Source organism: Oryzias melastigma, linkage group LG6 (genome assembly GCF_002922805.2).
Source record: "Oryzias melastigma strain HK-1 linkage group LG6, ASM292280v2, whole genome shotgun sequence".
Lineage (NCBI taxonomy): Eukaryota > Metazoa > Chordata > Actinopteri > Beloniformes > Adrianichthyidae > Oryzias > Oryzias melastigma.
In genome coordinates, this window is record NC_050517.1 from 30,547,998 (window position 1) to 30,568,341 (window position 20,344).

The following is a 20,344-nucleotide window of genomic DNA, read 5'->3' on the forward strand; positions in this document are numbered from 1 at the left end:
AAACATCTAGAATTATGGTGAAAAGGTACAATAACTGGAAGAACGGTGGAGAACATTTTCAGGATTTGTTGTTAAATGATCCAAACAGTGATGTTTAGGATTTCTTTGCTGCTGAAGTTAACCTGGAAGTTAACAAAACAATGAATATATATATATTAGGGATGTGCCAAAATACCAATATTGCGATATATCACAATATTTAGCCCTGTGATTGATTCTGGATGGGTTCTTATCAAGTATCGATCTTATATTTTCATTTGAAGAGGCTGTTCGGCTGAGCGTCTGAGTCGTGTGACGGAACTGTTGAGCAGCTGGGCGCGTCGGACATTTAATGGCGACGCACACTTCATTCAGGAAAAGCAGCGGTGAGATACAGGCTCGGTAGCGCGTGTGTGAAGCACGTCTACCTGTGCACGTTTGCAATCCATCTGTAGAAGAGGCAGACGGTAAGAAGTGAGTTTGTCTGAGCGCTAGAATGACCACGATCGCTGACTTCCTGTTTGATCGGCGTCCTGTGAGAACGAGGCGCGTCCTTCACAATAGTTTGTGTGTACGTCAGGTACAGTCGGGATGTTTGTTTCATGCACTTTGATGTTTAACCTGCTGGTGTAACTTTGGTGAATTTATGGTGTGAAGTTTTCAAATGAATGTAATTACTTTTTACTAATGTTAATTTAAAGTCATTCTTAAATAAAAATGTAGGATTTGATGTAGGAACTTAGATAAAAATGGGATTAAAATAAATTCACTGTAAAATTAGGGATATTGCTGGTTAATTGAAGCACTTAAAATTATATAAATTAATATTGATTAAAGCCTTTTATTGCTATTCTGTAATAGTTTAAATTCGTAAATATTTATTTCCATTATTATGTGTGTTTTAGGGTTTTACCTATTGTCTGAGTAACTCCGCCTTCATTTTTGGATGCTCAGCCCTTTTCAAGTGTGGGGTAAAAGGAACATAAAAAGAGGAAACACTTGACAGAGGCGGTAAAACCTTATATTGATCATCCTTTGGAGTGACGTTCCTTTGTAGTTTTATTGTGTTCAGTAAATGTTTCTCCTGTTCGGCTCGTGACCCAAAGTGTGTTTTGGGTTTCTGTTCTGTGTGGTTGAGTTTGACACTCCTGATTTAAAGTGACAAAAACATTTCAAAATCTCTATTTGTGTCGTTAATATCCTGTTGTAATTAAATGTATAAAAGATGGTGATTAAATAGATATATTTTACATTTTCATACATCCATTAAATTCAAACAAACTATTAAAAATGATGATTGAATCCGTCAATGGTTGATTTATGCACAAATATACTTTTTCTCTGAACCTTCTGCTGATGTGCAGCTTATGACGGTGTGAGAAAGTTTACCTTTAGTCGGGTCAAACATGTCCGAAAGCTCTTTAGGGAAATCTGGCACTAAAAAAAACAAAAACAATGATTTCATCACAAAAACATAACTGTAAACCAGAACACGTCCTGATTTAAAGGGTAGAAAAGCGTGAAATTAATCCCAAAGAGCAGGAGACTCACACAGAGACGGCTCTGACTTCATGGGCTGGAACGCAGCCGAGGACGCAGATCCATCCAGGGAGGCAGACGACTGCAGCTGCTGAGTAACGGCTGCAGGAGCGTCTGTCACTGCGGTTTGTAGAGCTGAAGCTGCCACCACTATGATAAAACCACAAGAAGATTCAGAGATTATTTTTCTGGAGCAAAGCCTGCACACAGCTGTGGATGGTCTGCGTACCTGCAGGGACTGAGGCTGGAGCGGGTTTGGAGGCAGTCGCTGGAGGAGCTTTGGGAATCTGGAAGGGAGAAGATATAAGGAGGGGTGAGGGGGTGCTGCTCTGGGAGGTTTGCTTTAGTATCATTTAACTGAACTGGTCCATTTCCTGTTGTAGTTTTGGAATAAATCTGATCATTAATGTTAAAGAAAAAGAATTCCAAACTTCAAAATCGTAGGACAGAAAGAGTGCTGCTTGAAGCCTAGCATGTCTGTTCACTAGATTATCAGGTTAGCATTTTTTTCTAAAGAAAGACGTAATTTTGTAAATCTCCTAAGTGCTGAACGTCTTTCTTGGCCGTACGGAGCCAGAGGAAGAGTTTTGGTTTGGATTGGGGGTAAATTAGGATTAAACCATCAAACGGTTCCTGAGTCCGGCTGTTTCTGCAGCTCACTGCTCCTCCGGGGATGGATATGGTCAAACGGCGTGTTCTTGTATTGCGCTTTTCTACCTTCTTTGAATGTGGATCAAATGTGGAGAACACATTTCACACGGAGGTGCATGGCAGCTAAAGGGACTTAAGTTTAACCCGTCAGTATCCCTAGGTCCCACAGGAACATGAACCTGAACCGTTTAACATGAACCTGTGAGGCAGCAGCCGGCAGCTGGGAGGTAGAGGTCGGTGCTGGGAGGTTCTGGAGGACGTCGTCTGGAGGCGGGACGGGCAGCACCACAGGAGAGGCACTGGAGGGGTCCTTGTTGACCAACAACACTTCAATGGGACCGGATGTGCTCTTTAGACGGATTTGGTATTTTCTCTGTCCGTTGAGGATCTATGAACACAAACTCACATCAGGTCTGAGCTGCAACACAACATCTTGAGTGACACACAAACCACTCACAGCTTCAGGCATGGGCACCTCCAGCTGTGTACCTCTGGGAGCACGGATTGCTAATAGTGTGTCGCCTGTGGAAACAGGAAAAGGGTTGAGTGGGAGGAGACCAAGCTAAATAAACCTTCAGAAGTGGAGATCCGTTACCTTTGAAAACGCCGCAGAGGTCTTCATGCTTCACAAATGCCATTGTATGAATGTGTTAAGGCTCAGAGGGGAAAGGTGATTTCACGGGACGAGAAGTTCAGATGAAAATGGTGTTTCTAACATGTTCTTGTGGAATTGTTCTGATGATTTTAACCCTTTAACACCAGAGCTCCAGCGTTTATGTTCTTTGATTTTCAATTGTTAAGACGATAATTCCAGCAGATTGTGAAGGAGAAAAGCGTCAAGCTGCTTTTCTCCTTCAGAATCTGCTGGAATTATCGTCAACGGTTGAAAAGTTCCAGTATGTTAAAGATTTTGTGTTTAAGGGTCTCGGGTGTTAAAGGGTTAAGAAAATTAAACTCAAAGATGCATTTCTGAGGATTTCTTCAGCCAAATTCTTATGAATCAAAAGCAGACATAAAATGCCATTTGAAGAGGAGCTCGTTTCTCCGTTTCCTCACAAGCTCCCTGCTCTGCTCCGTCATAGCGAGGGAAGAGGGGCGGGGTTGCTCCATGCTAACACTCTCTGAGCAGGTTTGGTTTCACCGACACTAATGTTATTAAGTTTAAAGAAATGAACTCTAAATCTCATCTTTTAGCACTGTTTAAGTTTTAAAGAAAGGTTTGAGTTTCCTAAATCTCCTTAAAGCTCTTCTAAGTCGCCATCAGATCTTCAGAATAGCAAAGTCTGAATTTTTAGAGGTTTTCACCATTTTAGGATTAGCAGACACAATAAATAATGTCATTATCCATCAAAGATCCTTTAGTTATGTGAGGTTTTTACTACATCACTAGATGAACTTGATTTGGTCATCTCTGCTAGCTAGCGGTGAAGGGGAAATCGATTTGGTGATATATCGCGATATTTCATTTTGCGATACTTTTGAAACCTTGTTGGTTAAGACTCATTCAATGTTTTTTTTAACTAAATATTTTGTTGTGGAAATCAAACAATGTTAATTGTTTCATTAAGAACAAATAATTTCTAATGTATCATAAGAAAAGCAGCGTGAATCTGTGGGTAAAAGTAACCTGTATATGAGATACATTTGCAGTGCTTAACGTTTATGATCATTAAATACATTTAATTTTATAATTTTATTGAAATGAAACCGTGTTAATATTAAGGTAAAGATTTTTCTTCTAAGTCATACTCTTAAAAAAAAAAAGTGAAAACTCTTGTGGTACAGTCTTGGGATATATCCCAATACGTTACGATAATCTGACAATACGTATCGTATTGTCAGATTATCGTATCGTATTGTTAGATATATGTATCGTATCGTATCCTCACACTCTTGCCAAACACACTCCTACTATGAACCTGAAGACTGTCAGTCTCCACTGAAGGATATGGGCTGTTGTTGGAGTCATCTGTGACGTTCTTGATGCTCTGCTGGACCCAGACCCGCTGCTGGTCCAGTTCGTGTTCCCTGAGAGCCAGGTCGTCCAGCTCGGCCTTCAGATCGATCAGCTTATCGGCGATCTCTCTGGTGTTGCAGCCTGGACCCACACCCCTGAAACACGAGCAAGGGAGGGGCTCACAGTAAAGCACAGAGAGTTTCCATTCACCGCCTGCAGAAACTCTCGTCTGAGAGGAATAAAGACGCTGCAGCACTTTCCTGTTCCACTGAGAGAACAGCCAGGCTGATGGAGGTTCTCCTGCTGGGAGCAGTTTAACAGGAAAAATTACAACTTTTTTTTAATTTATTTATTTTTTTAATCGATAGCTCCCCGTAACGGGGGCCACCCCTTCCTTGTAACCTCAAGTTTTTTTTTTAAGACTTGTACTCAGGAGCGACTTGTATGTGATTTTTGAAATACAAATATCGGCTCATTTATTTGTCATTTTTCCACTAACTACTTGCTGCCTTTAGTGGTTGTTTCCGACTGAAACTGGAGCCATATAGACTTACTTTGAGAATAAATGAGATTTTGGTTATTTTGAAGGAAATTATAAAGAAATAAGATTATTTATGTTTAAGTTGTTTGGATTTGATTGGCTCCTCCCCACAGCCAGCAGCCACCTGTAGCCAGGTGAGCCCATTTAACTGAGCTTGGAAGTCAAGAGGAGCAAAAGGTTTTTTCAAAATCGCAAAGCACACAGATAATCAAAAAGAATGACAAACAGAACACTGAAGAGAGTAACCATTTTTTGTAACAGGAAGTCAACCACCGACTCATTTAGAAAATAAATCATTTTTCTTTTACAAGACGACATCCGAAAGTCGGAACCGCGCTCCTCCCTGGAACAGCTAAGGTGGCCGTAACATCCAGAGACTTAAAGTCCAAAAATATGATAAATAAAAAAGGGGTTCATACAGACCACGTAAATAAAGGGGAATTGTAATGAACAAACACAAGACAGTTTGAAACCTCCATCGGCTACAAGCTTCCTGAACGCAACAATCACCTGTAAACTGAGACGTTCATTTAACCTCCAAACCTTCTGATGACAAAATCTAAAAGATGATAGTTAAATATAACAGGAATCTACCCAAACGTGGAAGAAATCTCCATCTCCAAACTATTCATGTATATTTTAAAAAGGGTATTAGAAGATAACCAAAGTTAGTGTTGAAATAGAAGTAAGTCCAATTGTGAATCGTATTTCAGGGACACTCAGCTCTGATCCACATGATGGTGACGGTTACTTCCTGTAGGTAAAGTCAAGGAACAGCTGATGGTTGGGATTCTGATTCTCCTGTGAACAGTCACACTAAGAGCCTCTTCTTCCTAAAGCAGAGAAATCTGGACTTTGAAGGGAACATGTGAAGCTACGTTCACATCGCCTCGGCAACACGCGTCTGAGTGACCACGTCAGTGTGCGTCAACACAGTTCAAGCTTCCACATTCAAAACTCGCATTCATGCATCGATACACGAGTTTCTATGACTGTTTTCTGGCTCCACGTATGACATGCAGCCTTTGAACGTTCATTAGAGGTTAAAGCAGTTCAACTCTGACCAATCAGGGACTCGGATTTGGTAGTTTCACATGGATGGCATCCCTCTGAATTCATGGAAGTGCCAACATTTGAAAATTGGTCATAGAGAAGAAAGTAATCATTTCTGTTTGTGCCCAACAGGAATTATGACATCAAGTCGTTCACACATCGGAATAGAGCTGTGAGAGAAAAGCCTGATTTACACCACTTCAGCATTTCACACCAAACCTCTTCCAACCGCGGACATGTGCTAGTAAACTGTAGCAGTAGAAAAGGCAGAAGAAGCCCCTCCCTGCTAGTCTAATGTGAACATCATGAGCTATACTCGTGTTGCATGTCCGGTGTGTCTGCAGCTTCAAACTTTGGAGCAGTTCTGAAATAATCTTTAGAATAGACATAAAGCGGCTGCTGTGATTAAAAAGACAAAAAGGGACTCCAAAAGTATGAAAATGAACTCACTTCCACTGGATACTGTTCTTGGATTTCTTCTCTATTAGACCAATACCTTCCAGCACGTTAGTGATGTCATAGATCCGCCGTTTCTGCCGCACAGCCAGAGTGTCTGCAGCCTAGAGAACAGGAGAAATGATCAAATACACATCGAAGGTGAACGACATCCATCTTTATTTACTTCATTTTCATAGCACACGATAATATTCTTGTCTTTGGTGAAAATGAAAGGGGACAGAAGGAAAAAAACTTCTGATATCCCCCTGTCCCATTTAGCTAAACTGTTTTAACCAAATATATCTCTGTAATGCAAAATCAATCAAAAGGTGGGCAAAGGCAACAAAAGCTGACCGATAAAAACAAAACAAACAAGAAATACAGTGAAAATCCCGCAGATGAAAATGGGGATTTTTGTGATGGAGAAGATGATGGAGAACATGATGGAGAACATGATGGAGAAGATGATGGAGAAGATGATGGAGAAGATGATGGAGAAGATGATGGAGAACATGATGGAGAACATGATGGAGAACATGATGGAGAACATGATGGAGAAAATTAAGCTTAAATTTGGAATTTCTGAGTATTTCCTAATTCAAACTGCTGTGGAGCAGACCAAAAAAACATTGTCATTTAAAAAGATTGTATTTGTTATGTAGAAATTTCTGATAATATTCTGATGCATTCACTTGTGAAGGACTAGATCAGCGTTTTCCTCGATTGTTTTCCTCGTCCAGCTGCTCAAAACTGTTCGATCGCTCCAATCGCTCCTGTAGTGTTTGGTTGGGGCATAACCATAATCAGAATAATTTAAAAAAACACTGGGAAGGCTTTTAAAATAGATCACAAGATAATGAGAGTGTTTTTAAAAAATAAATTCCCAAACTTTCCCTAATCTTCTACACTTTCTCTGCAAACTTTAAACAGAGATGAAGTGTTCCTACAGTCAGGATGGACATTAAAACAGTTTTAAATAAGTACACTTAAAGACAAAAAAAGTAAAGACAGCACATTTTGGCTGTTGGTGAACTCAAAGGAAAATGTTTAATGTTGTTAAATTGAGTTGCAGAATGAGATGTGTCAAAGAAGAAGAGAAAAAACATTCTGATGATTGCTTTTTCATTTTATTTAAGAGACAAGTAATAATTTACATTGTGAAAATGAAAAAGCATTACTAGTATTGACTTTTATTTGGAATTATGAGTAACAAATGTTTCCAAAGCTCAAGTCCTTCAATTACCAACCAGCTGGTGGAACGACTAAAACAAAAATCAGTTAATCCTGTTAATCTTTGTCTAACAAACGCTGATTGATTTATCAAATAGACGTTTTTTGAGTACTTCTATTCTGGAAAAAACCTGCTTTCTGTAACTTCTTAATCCAATAAATCTAAATGTTAGAACTTTGACGTTGAATGAATGAAGTTCCACGTTTGTTAAGAATAAATCAACATTTAGATGAATATTATTTTTATAAACATTTTGAAATGACTTGGCTAATTAAACTGAATCTTAAATTTGTGAATCCAATTGGTCAAACGTTTCTGGCCCAGAGACCGGCCCGGTTCTGGGGCATTGACAGGCTAGCTTTGTGGAAAGTGCTGCTGATGAGTGTAAACTTAGCAACATAAAAGGGTGCAAAGTGAAGTCAGTTGGAAAGAAGAAAGAAAAAAAGCATGCACATGTGTGGAGTGTTTTATCTGCAAGGTGCAGTATGAGCAGACAGCTCTATATCAACCCCGTCACAGAAGGAAACAACGAGGAGGAAGACCGAGAGAAGAAGCAGAACTGTTCATACATGACGTGACGCCCGACTGCTCAAGATGTCAGTTAAGAAAATGAAAAAGCCGCTCATGGTTAACAACTGTTGTCATTGAATTCATTTTAGTCTTATTGTGCGTCTCCTACAACTAATATAAAATACATTAGGAGGGTTAAGAGCAGGACTGTCAGAACGATTATTTTATTAGTCGATGAATCAACGATTATTTTTTCAGATTAGTCGACTCATCGGGTCAATCGCAGAGTGGATGTAAAGAACACATCTTAACCATCAATATACAAACCATCAATTATACAAATTTCTAACTTGTATAATTTTGACAAAATATATTTTTATGGAGAGTAAAATATTGAAAGTTATTTTAGGTTTAAGTTGATTTATTCTGGAATAATATTCCTGCATTTTATTATTCATAATTATGTTTAAAAGTTACAGTTTTAAAGTTTAAAAAATTAGCATTCTGCTAGCTTTTTGGACTATTTTGGCATTTATTACGATTTTTTAGGCTATTTTGGAGTTTCGCTAATATTTCAGTTACATGCTAGCTGTTTTGGATAGCCTGAGTTTAAGTTCATGATTATGTTAAAAAGTTACGGTTTTAAAATGTAGTTTTAGAGTGTTCAATAAATGTTTATCCTGTACGGCTCGCGACCTCAGGTCTGTCTTGGATTTTGCCCCCTTGTGTGATTGAGTTTGACACCCTTGTTTTAATGAATCGTGCAGCCTCTTTCCATCTTTAAACTTTTGGTATTTTGAAGTCATAGTAAAATAAATCTACCGCGTCTTAACTTAACCTTAACCCTTTAACACCGGAGCTTTGGAAACATTTGTTACTCATAATTCAAAATAAAAGTCAAAACTGGAAATGTTTTTTCATTTTCACAATGTAAATTATTACTTGTATCTTAAATAAAATGATAAAGCAATCCCTCAAGTGTTTTTTATTTTTCCTCTTCGACACATCTCATTCTGTAACTCAATTTAACAACATTAAACATTTTCCTTTTGAGTTCAATAAAACGCTTTGAAAAGAGCAGAAACTGTCATTTACGGCCAGTATTTACTGTTTGTACAAGATTTTTCTTCGCATAACTAAAGTTTTGGAACATGTTTTGTGGTCAGAAGAATTCTAATAGTCAAGCTTGTTTTTCTTATATGAAACATCCCACTGATGGGGAGACAAACTTTAAGTTTATTGAAAAAATTAATTCTTTAAAACTGTTTTTACTGTCCATCCTGACTTAGAACACTGCATCTCTGTTTAAATTTTAGTAGAGAACATATAGAAGATTAGGACAAGCGGCTCACGCTGCTTTTCTCCTTCAGAATCTTCTGCAATTATCATTTTAACGATTGAAAAGTTACAGTATGGTAAAGATTTTGTGTTCAAGTGTCACTGATGACACCTTGGCTGTTAAAGGGTTAAATAACTCTCTGCATATTACTCTCCATAAAAATATATTTTGTCAAAATTATACGAGTTAGAAACAAGCGAAACAAAACATCAGACCATTCAAAATAATAAAATAAAATGATCTGGAGGGCCGGACTCATGGAGCCAGATCAGGGCCAAAAATATTTGAACACCAAATAAAAAATGTTGATAAAAATATTGATGTTAAGCCAAAAAAAAAAAAACAATATCCAAAACTTTTAGCTTTTCTAAAATAAACTTAATTATTTCCAGCTTCAACTGTTCTGCTTTTAGGTTTCAACACACAAACTTTAAATTTCAGAACTTCTCTATCATCTTCAACTCTTCATTTTCATTTTTCAAATCTGAAAATTTCACTTTTAAAGCTTTTGGCCCCGTTGTGGCACAACAAATAAGAATAAGGACGTTTTCTACGCCTGTATTTAACACAATAAGATGTACAGGCTAGAGCAGAGTTTTGTGTGCGCAGTTGGTACGCGATAAAACTGCTTTTTACACCCGTCCCAGGACAACTTCAGACTATGATAGTACAGACTAAACAGACATTTTCTGAGCGTAATTATCTCAGTTTTAGGAGTCAGTGAACGCATCAGAACATCAGATGGTCCTTCGTGTTAGACCCGCACAAACAGGGACATAAGTTTTGAAACAGAAATTTTCAGATTCAAAAAAGAAAAGAAGAAAAAAAGGGTTGAAATTTTGAGGGTTTTTTTAACCTACAAAACAGAATATTTGAAGCTGAAAATACTTATGTTTGATTTAGAATTGCAAAATGTTTTGGGATTTCACATTTTTTTGACCAAACACCAATATATTTTTCAAAATGTTTTATTTGGGTTTCAAATATTTATGGGTCCAAAATAGTTCCATACAGATCTGCCTGGGCCTCGACTTTGACATATGCGCCCTAATGTGTTCATTACATGAAATATGCCAATTGAGTTTTGTTATTTGCACACACACAAACTCAGGTTTTACTCTAAATAATCAGGAACTGCAGCAGAATCCCAATAAACGTTTCTGCACTAAAGCTAGTGATGGAAATGCGTAAATGCGCCGCCTGTACTGTGTAAAAACAAAGCTAACCCGGACTAATCAACATCTGTGCAGAACCACTTCACGCTTTGAGCAACTTCTGAAAAGCAACATTATAAACGCATGTCGTTCGCGGACAAAGACGCAATCAATCATAAAATAAACTTGCTCAAGTGTGAAGGTGCAGTGGCTTTAACTAAGACGACAACGACAAAAGCTGACCCACTTTCCAAACTTTGAATCTGCAGGGGGCAGAGTCTGAAAAAGTTGACCGGTGTTCTCCGAATTCCCTTCGTATTTTCACTCAAAAATGCTAAGAACGGCACCAAAAAGGACTAAATAAGATCCTAAATGTGAAACTGATTTACTAAAACAGCAAAATAGAAAGCTAAGCTATCTTCCATTCAAATTAGCCCGTCACACCGCTAAGCTAGGCTAGCATGCTAGCTAAAAACCATGTAACTTAACGACTGCGGCTGGCTCCAAGTGACATGTGCTAGCTAACAACAAAGACTCACGGCTTTCAGATCCAGCACTCCGTCCTTCGCCTCCTGTAACAAAGTCACGAACTTGGTGGTGAGCAGTCCCAGGCTCTTCTCGTGCCTGCTCGGCGTCTGCGGCTGCAGCGCGTCCCCCACGGTTCCCGGGTCGCCTCTGTTACTGGCCGTCTCCAGCTCCATCATTGCTCCGGATCAGCCCCGTACTTCCCCTCGACTTTCCGACCAAATCCAGCCAGCGAGCCCAGGAAAGAACGCCCCACCGCCGCGGATCGAAACGCACACGCGTGGACGGTGTGGTACTGGCTCGTGAGTCCGTACCAGCTGATAATCGGAAAATAATGGAGCGAAATCGAGCTGAAGCAGCAACTGTGGAAATTCAATGAACGGGCAGTCGCTGGAGAGCCGTTGGCCACGCGAGGTATGACGGGACGGTTCTTCGGTTTTAGGGACCGTCTGCAAATGTTCATAAAAGCGAAACCACTTAAAAAGCAAAATAATATATTTTTTTATCATTAAAATGTATTTCTATTTATTTGTTTTTATGTTAAATAAAAAATAATTAAATATTGAAAATATTTAGTTTTTTAACTGCATTTTAGGGGTTAGTATTGGTTGCAAGAATTTGAAGTAGAGGAGAAAGTTTCACACGACCTCTTACCAACTCAAACTTGAAGAAAATGCGCACACACGCAGGCACACTTCTTCAAATGTATATTTGAAATTTTTCTCCCTAAATCTTTTTTTTTTCAAATCGTATGGTCAGACTGGAATGTTTTCAGTAGAGATTTGTAAATAATTATTTTGAATTTGAAGATTTATGCACAGTATGTTATCCTAACATTTTATTTTTTATCACAAAAACTTTAGCACATAAGTTTAGTTCGTAGAATAATAATAAATAATATGGATGTACAATGATTCAAATTCATCGATGAATCAATTTATGTTACAATCCAATCAAATCGATCTGTCACATTAACCTATACCATTAAAATGGTATAAAAACAACTTGTTAATAAAAGGAATCCTCAGCCCCTAAAAAAGTATTACTACAAGATGCTAAAAAAACCATCTAATAAACACGTACGGTTTAATAGATTTATCGTCATGAAATATATATAGATGCAATTAATTTTTAAAAGATAAAATGTCTTTATTAACCACACCTTGGCTACAGTTTGGTTGTTCCATCATCACCCACTGTAGAGTCTCCATCTCACCTGTTTCTGATTCAGTTTTGACCAGGTTTTGACCTTTGTGTGACATTGAGAATCAATAACATCTTCCTGATGATGGACCTAACTATAATATTACAAAAACCCTGAATTTCTGGAAGTGAATTTAAAATTATTAACGCTGGATTGAAGGTAAAAAAAGTAGTGATACTATGCAATGGTTTTATTCATATTTCTCTTTTGTTCCATCTGTGTTGTTAAATAATGAAAATAAATTATTTACACATAGATATGTCAAATAATTATTTTCTTACATTTTTTCATTATATTATTTATATTTACCAAAACTCTACTTTCTGATGTAGGTGTCTAGTTTTAAGAGTTTATATATTTCACTATTTCCAAATAAAGAAATCACTAGATTAAAAACTAAATGATCCCCATCAGTTTTTAGTAGTGCAAAACTGCTATACCTGATATGACCTGTAGATGGAGACAGTACATAAGAAATAAGAAATGATCTGTTACATTTATTTATTTATTGCCTCAGGCATATTCCTTTCAATGTAATGCCGTTTAAATGGGAAATTAACAAAATTATATATTTGTTGTTAATCAGTTTTAACAATAAACATTTAAATGAAACACGAAACAGTGGCACATTGTGATTCGCGAAAGCTTTTTGGCAGCGAGCAGCTTCCGTAGGGAACAGTCACCTGACTAAAACAACTTAGCTAGTTTTGCAGCAGCGGAGATCATCTCTGCATATCAATTCATGCTCAGGTAAACGTTTCTCTTCAGAGGTTTTGTGAAGTTTCGTCGCAAATGTTTAACACTAATCACACGATTCGAGATTTCATTTGGAAAAACACGATTTAATGTTTTTTTTAGTAGCAAACCTAGCAAAGCGGCTAGCATACGTCAAGTCAGTTTTGCATTTCCCTGGTTAAAATATGAATTAAACCAGTTATGTGTACTATATTGTGTGAAGCTTTATGATTCAATCCCATAAAACGTATTGGATGATTAATTGGTTGTTAATGTCTGCATATGTTCTTTTTCCTTTACTTTGACAAAATGGTCATTCCACAAATGTAAGAAAAACATACATAGGGATACTTGTGGAATTTCTCGTTGTTTTTTGCTTTTTCCAGGTGTCACCATGAAGAAGAGCAAAGGGAAAGCCATCACTTCCACCGAGAAGGAGTTTGTGTTCGATTTCAGGGCCGGAAAACACAACTGTGTTCTTAAGGTGCCACTACAGTTTCCTGCCCAGGTCAACGTCAGTGACCTTCATGGACGACTGATGCTGCTTCATAAAATACCGTGTTACATCGAAAATGGTAATTTACGGATGCTGTCATTCCGTTTTTATATCTGTGCTTCACTATTTCTGTTATTTTCCCAAGTTATGGGGAGAAAAAAGTTTATTTTGAAGGGTGCAGACAGATTTTTAAGATATAGCTTGCAAAAACTGAATGTTTGGATGTTTGTTGTGGTTTTGCAGAGCTTAAAGCGTCACTTTCCAACTTCATTGAGAGAGAAACCATTCTGGATTATGACAGAGAGGCAGAGCTGGCCCTGCAGAAACTCACGACCGGAGAAGTGGATGTCAACCACCTGACCAGCGCGTGGAGCAGGTCGTATGTGGAGGTGAAAACACTTCCTTTACTTTAGCATGTTTAATATTGGTTATAAAACTATCTTTAAAATGAAGTCAGCTGACAGCTGTTTTTCCCAATAACAGATGTTTTAGTTTATTAAGTGAAGCAGTGCTTCAGATTAAAGTTAAAAATGACTTCAAACTTCTTTTATCTAGTTTTGGTCCTTATTTAAAGAAAACTGTTATATAAATGGTGCAAACTTTTTTCATTTAGAGCCCAAAGAGCAGGGAAACCAAACAAACTTCAGAATCGATTGTTTTGTGATGACATCCTGCTGCCTTAACCCGTTTCAGACAACCCTGGAGCATGCTCGCCCCGAAGAGCCCAGCTGGGATGAAGACTTTGCCGACGTTTACCACGAGCTGATCCACTCACCTGCCTCAGATACTCTCCTTAATCTGGAGCACAACTACTTCGTTAGCATCTCTGAGCTGATCAGTGAGAGAGACATGGAGATCAAGAAGCTGCAGGAAAGGTGCATTCAAATCTCCTCTTACTGTTCATTTTTGTGCATCAGAGAGCTGCACATTTACCCTAAAAGTGAGATGTGAGGGTTTTTCTTGGAATGAATCCATCAGAGGAACAGATCATGTTTTGAAGATGAATGAAGAAGACCATAGAGGAGGACATGATGATGGTTGGTGTGAGTGAGGAGGGTTAGATGGAGGCGGATGATTCACTGTGGTGACCTCGAGAGACAAAGAAGAAGTGGGATTTCCCCCCGTTTTATGTTGTTTTATGTTCATCTGTATTATCAGATGATGGGATTTTTTTCTTTCCTGGTAGGCAAGCAGCAGAAATGGACAAAGTGATGCACGAGCTGGGCAGTACTCTGAGCGACCACGATGTCAATGCAGTTGCTTCTCAACATTTTGATGCACAGCAGGTAAGAACATAAAATAGCAATGCAGGTAATTGTGTTCAATAGTTTTCTGAAAATGTTTCTAAAAGTGTTCGCCTCACGTAATCTGGGGATTTAGGCAGAGTTAATTGTAATTTAGGTTTGTCTCAGTGCACCAAATGAAACTTTGATTTCTCTGTCATCATAATCCATCCAAACGTTTGACATGATTTTCTTTAAAAAAGGTTTTGGAGAACAAGTGGAGCAGTGAGCTGCAGCAAGTGACGACCATCCAGAAGCAGGAATACCAGGAGTGGGTCATCAAGCTGCACCAGGACCTGCAGAAATCCAACAACAGCAGTCAGATAAAGTCAGTACTCGGTCGACTCTGATGACTGTGTGGCATCTCCTTACAGAGAAACCTGGCTCTGTTTATGATGAGACGATGTTCCATGAGAGCTCTTTATTTCATCCTCTAGATTGAATAGTTTTGACAAATGTTTTAGCCGCTCTACAGGTCTCACTGAATGGATAAACATCATGGTAATGAGCGTTAACTGTCACAAGGTGGCGCTCCTGATACAAAAATAAAGTTTACACTCTATTAGTGGACTTTTGAAGACACAATTTCTTCATGTCAGAGATGCTTACAAAATTATACAAAAATACACATTTTCTTTAAAAGATGCATCTTTTTCACTCAGAAGACAAATTATTTTATGTTTGTCTGATTTTAAATGAGTCAAAACCTTAAACGTTATAAAGATGAGCTGACTGAAGCAAAAAGGTTTGGAAGTGGCTCAAAATTTCCAACAAAATAAAAATATATATATATTGATCATTTTTAAGCCATGGAATAAATTTTAGTTCTAAAAAGTTATTTTTATTTTATTAACAATATTGTCCTGGTATAAAATTATTTGTTATTCTGTGGTATCATTTTTAAACAATTTTTTTGGACTGATTAGACCTGTTTTTTACTAAGGGTTTAAGAAAATATCAATTCAGTGAAATATCACAATGGTTTATTTGGTGATACTTTTATCGATTTAGAATCCTGTGAAGGAGTAGGTATTTAAAAGCAAACATGTACTTCAGTCTTTTGTTTTCCACCTAAATATTTCTCAAAATAAAAGCACCATGAATATTCTTTGGTAAAACAACTTGTTTATATGATACAGTCAGTCTTAATGATCTGGTCATTTATACAAAATGTATTTTACAATTTCACTTTTGTGAAAAATGTATTATTATTCAGATAATTCTTAAGTCATGATAAAAAAAAAGTGAAATATAATCTGATACTGTTTGTTTGTTTATTAATTTATCAGGACTGCGTACAAATACATTGACCTTAAAAAAGCAAAGATGGTTGCACCAAATTGTAGCTTAATAGTTATAAATATATTTACAATTTGAAACAATTTTTAAAATAAATGCAATATAAAACATATTATCAAGGATGTTGAAAAACAAATGCAAAATAAAATACAATATAAAACAGATAAAATATATTATAAAGCTAAAACTAATGCAATATAAAACACAACGACCAAGTTATAAAAGCAAAACAACACAAAAATAAACATGTTTACAATTCAAAATAAGATAAAACAATTACACCAATGGTCTAGTTCTCTGATAGCCATCAAATGATGTGTATAATTAGTATAACACTGTCTTATCGGGATACGTATCATATCACGATCAGTGTATCGGGATACGTATCGTATTACAACACGTGTATCGCAATACATATCGTATCATGATGCATGTGTGGCGATACGTATCGTATCATGACATGTGTATCGCAATATGCATCGTATTACAATACGTGTATCGCGATACGTATCGTATCACGACACACGTATCGTATTACAACACATGTATCGCAATATGCATCGTATTACAACACGTGTATCGCGATACGTATCGTATCATGACAGGTGTATCGCGATATGTATCGTATCATGACACATGTATCGCAATATGCATCGTATTACAATACGTGTATCGCGATACGTATCGTATCACGACACACGTATCGTATTACAACACGTGTATCGCAATATGTATTGTATCACAACACGTGTATCGCGGTCCGTTTTGTATCATGACATGTGTATAGCAATATGCATCGTATTACAATACATGCATCATGATACGTATCCTATTATGATACATGTAGTGTTATACGTATCGTATAACCAGACCCCTATTTTAACAATTAATAACATTTGTTTGAATTTGTATCGATGTTCTTCATTTGTTCCTGATTTTTAAAGTTATTAAAGTCTGAATTCCCCTTTGAACTCAAATGTTTACTAGAAAATAAATACATAAAATCTTACAGTTTCTATCTACTCCCCATGGAAGCAGAACTTTTTGCATTCCGATTTTTCTTAAATAGAAAGGAAATAAATGCCAACATATCAAGGAAGGTTTTATGTAATCCTCTTGTTTTTGCAGCTTCAGCGATGATTTGCATTTCTGAGTGAATTGATGAGGGCAGTTGTGTGAGGAACACTGTAGCGCTGCAGAGTTTAGAATTAATCTATAACGCGTTTCTCCGTATATTGAATAACCTTTAAGAAAAAAATACTAGCAGGAAGATTTTACCGAGAAGTCGTCTGGAAAACGCTGACAGAGCAATACATAATAAAATCATTAGCTTGTTGTGGGTGAAACTTTACTGCAAACATCAGCGCCTTACAGAACCCCTCTTCTGTTAAAGTTTGACCTTAAAAGTGGGAGAAAACGAGAAGATTTCAGGATTTAAGTGGGATTTAGGATTCTCAAATCATCTGGTCAATTATGAACACAGTCATCAAAAAACTTTAGTTTTTTTTCCACTTTAAGCCAAAATAAGTAAAAAATGTTCCTTATATTTACATTTTTAAAATGGTTTTAGTTGACCAAAGTTAAAGGAGTGTTGAAGCTGATCTGCTGAAATGAATCCTTCCCAGTGAGGAGATCAAGGTTCAGCCCAACCAGCGGTCAGAAGCTGCCGACTCGGAGGTGAGGATGTTTGAGGAGCAGCCTCAGCTGGAGGAGAGCTTCACCATCCACTTAGGTGAGCTGCAGGACGGCGTTGTAAATTCTCGCCTGTTTGCATGCGGTGTGAATCAAAAGCATCTTTGCATCGTCTCGGATCAAAGGAGCGCAGCTGAAGACGATGCACAACCTGCGGCTGGTCCGAGCAGAAGTGCTGGACTTCTGCAAACACCGGCGGCACGGCAGCAGCGGAGCAAAGCTGCGGCGCCTGCAGACGGCGCTGTCGCTGTACTCGTCCTCCCTCTGCGGGCTGGTGCTGCTGGTGGACAACAGGGTGAACTCCTACAGCGGCATCAAGAGAGGTCAGGACACGTCACCGGAGAACCGGGACAGCTGTAGTCTCAGTTTTTTTCTTGTTAATGTTTTTCATAAAAAAGATAGAACTTCTAAAAAACCACAAAGACGTTTATGTTGATCATTTCTGCCTTTTTCCCCAGATTTTGCAACTGTGGCCAAAGAGTGCACGGACTTCCACTTTCTGAGTCTGGAGGAGCAGCTGGAGGAGGTGCAGCAGGTGGTGCTGTACGCCAGAGCTCAGCGGAGCAGCAAACACAAAGACCGGCCCGGTGGGAACTGGACCTCACTGATTCAGAACGTCTAAAGGGGTTTTCTCTTCTCAGCAAGTTTGCAGGAAAATCATGTTGTTAAAAAGAAACTAAACATTATAAATTGTATTTATAAACTATAAACTCTATAGTTTTTGTAATATTGAGCAAAATATCCCCCATGGAAAATGAAGGAGAAATTGCTCAAATCCCTCAAAACTTTGTACACTTTGAAACTTGTGAATTCTGCATTCTGTCAGCTAGATAACATTCACTCTTAAAACGCTCAGCAACCTTTTGGTGTTTACAGTAATTTGGCTTTTAGCTTTTATTTTAACAACATGCTAGCTGTTTTTGGCTGATTTTGAAATAAAAAATTTTTTTTTTGTTAAATTGGAGTGAAGCTAACATTTTAGCATTATGTTAGCTATTTTTGTCTATTTAAGGAATTTTGCCATTTTTTTGTAAAATTTGTAGTGAAGCTAACATTGTAGCATTATGCTAGCTGTTTTTGGCTAATTTTTATATATTTTTTGTCATTTAGATTGAGATAAAATAAAAACAGACATTGAGGGACCCCCATAGGTTCACGTATTTTCTCTTGCAGCCTTTTTTAATCAAAACCGACTTGAATCTTTTATTTTTGACATTTTGTAGCTTTGCTGCTTAATTTTAAAGTTATTTTTTAGCTATTACCGTCCTCTTTTTTCACATTTTACTAACTTTAAGATAAATGAAATTTATAATTAGATAAACGTTTTCTGCTTTTGCACATTTCCTGTAGATGCAGAGTTGAAGTCTTTTCTGGTAGCTGGAGGTCTTCAGGTTTTTGACAGCAGCACCAGAGGAAGATTAAACGTTCTGAGAATAGAAGACACTTTACATGACTGATAGAAAGTGTTTAGATCGTCCTAACGTCTTCAGATAAGTGCTTCAGCGTTTCTATGTTTAGAAACATTCCAGCTCGCTCTGAATCCTTCATGAATACTTCAGCCTCCTCTCACACTCCAGGGTCTTTTTAAACTGTTTTTTTAAGTTTTACCTGCATCTTTTATATTTGAGTGTGTTGGAATTTTACACAGAAGTTCAAAGGAATGGAGGTGACGAGAAGAGCAAAACCGTTGAAAGAAACTCCTCAAATATATTACCAGGTAAAGCCAAAGTTTGTGGGTTTTTCTGGGCTTCACTGCTCTAACAGAAGCGTGTTTTTCTCCCTACAAGGCGAGTTCTACGTCACGCGGCATTCCAACCTGTCCGAGGCTCACGTCGTCTTTCATCTGTGCGTGGACGACAACGTCCGCTCGGGCAACATCACGGCGCGCGACCCCGCCATCATGGGCCTGAGGAACATCCTGAAGGTCTGCTGCACGCACGACGTCACCACCATCACCGTCCCCCTGCTGCTGGTGCACGACATGTCCGAGGTGAGGGCGCTCGGTCGGTGCTAGTACAGGAACAAGATGAATAAATAAAAGTCCATCCTTTTATCTAAAGAGAGTTTAAGTCCTCTTTAATTATGAGCTGATATTTGAGCTACACATGCAGAAAACAGTGAGGCAGAATGAACGACTGTGGAGATGTAACCCAAAATGTTCATGTGAGGACTTGACACATTCATGTTTAATATTTCCTAATGTTTAACCTCTGAGGACCTGGAGACATCAGGTCCTCAGAGGTTAAACATTTGGAAATATTAAACATGAATGTGTCAATTGTTTACATGTAATTACCATCATTTATGTCCTATAAATCATTTCATTTTCTAGTGATTCTGAAGACCTTTGCAAATAACAGTAATTGAATATTGAAGCTAAGTTTATACTTATGTTTTGATATTTTCTATTTGTATTGTTCTTCACATTTTTATTGCATTTCTAATAAAAAAATCTCTTGACTTTGTGTTATTCTAGACATTCAAATATCGATATCGATGTATTGTTTTAATCAAGCCACGATTCGATTCAGTTTTAAAGTCACAATTTCCATTTTTTTCCTCAACACAACTAATGAATTAAAAGGATTATAAGGCCAACGAGCTGCAAGACGGGAGAGCAGAGAACAGGACGCAGCCTGTCCGTAACGCACACATGCACTCTCACGGGCGTGCACGCACTCTCACAAGTTTTGTGGTGATTTTTTTTTTTTTTTTTTT

General features: G+C 37.8%; 2 protein-coding genes across 3 annotated transcripts in view; one reads left to right on the forward strand and one right to left on the reverse strand.

The window, feature by feature from the left end:
- e2f4 (E2F transcription factor 4) overlaps positions 1 to 11,130 on the reverse strand; it is a 13,542-nt gene extending 2,412 nt beyond the window's left edge. Inside the window, exons 1-9 of the mRNA XM_024281703.2 lie at positions 10,932 to 11,130; positions 6,171 to 6,280; positions 4,120 to 4,281; positions 2,765 to 2,808; positions 2,627 to 2,691; positions 2,369 to 2,557; positions 1,748 to 1,805; positions 1,531 to 1,668; positions 1,369 to 1,416 (exon numbers count right to left, since the gene is read on the reverse strand). Coding sequence (XP_024137471.1) covers positions 1,369 to 1,416; positions 1,531 to 1,668; positions 1,748 to 1,805; positions 2,369 to 2,557; positions 2,627 to 2,691; positions 2,765 to 2,808; positions 4,120 to 4,281; positions 6,171 to 6,280; positions 10,932 to 11,096 — 979 coding nt within the window. The 5' untranslated portion in view covers positions 11,097 to 11,130. The remainder of the gene's footprint in view (positions 1 to 1,368; positions 1,417 to 1,530; positions 1,669 to 1,747; positions 1,806 to 2,368; positions 2,558 to 2,626; positions 2,692 to 2,764; positions 2,809 to 4,119; positions 4,282 to 6,170; positions 6,281 to 10,931) is intronic.
- Positions 11,131 to 11,194: 64 nt separating this feature from the next.
- The window catches only part of lg6h12orf4 (linkage group 6 C12orf4 homolog), a 19,596-nt gene continuing 10,446 nt past the window's right edge, over positions 11,195 to 20,344 (forward strand). The window contains exons 1-11 of one of the 2 annotated variants that reach the window (XM_024281702.2): positions 11,195 to 11,331; positions 13,243 to 13,431; positions 13,596 to 13,741; positions 14,046 to 14,227; positions 14,539 to 14,638; positions 14,839 to 14,963; positions 17,560 to 17,666; positions 17,752 to 17,949; positions 18,085 to 18,213; positions 19,275 to 19,343; positions 19,414 to 19,616. In XM_024281702.2, coding sequence (XP_024137470.1) covers positions 13,251 to 13,431; positions 13,596 to 13,741; positions 14,046 to 14,227; positions 14,539 to 14,638; positions 14,839 to 14,963; positions 17,560 to 17,666; positions 17,752 to 17,949; positions 18,085 to 18,213; positions 19,275 to 19,343; positions 19,414 to 19,616 — 1,440 coding nt within the window. In that variant the 5' untranslated portion in view covers positions 11,195 to 11,331; positions 13,243 to 13,250. Of the gene's footprint in view, positions 11,332 to 12,742; positions 12,872 to 13,242; positions 13,432 to 13,595; positions 13,742 to 14,045; positions 14,228 to 14,538; positions 14,639 to 14,838; positions 14,964 to 17,559; positions 17,667 to 17,751; positions 17,950 to 18,084; positions 18,214 to 19,274; positions 19,344 to 19,413; positions 19,617 to 20,344 lie in introns of those variants that run through there. The other variant, XM_024281701.2, reaches the window with a different exon arrangement.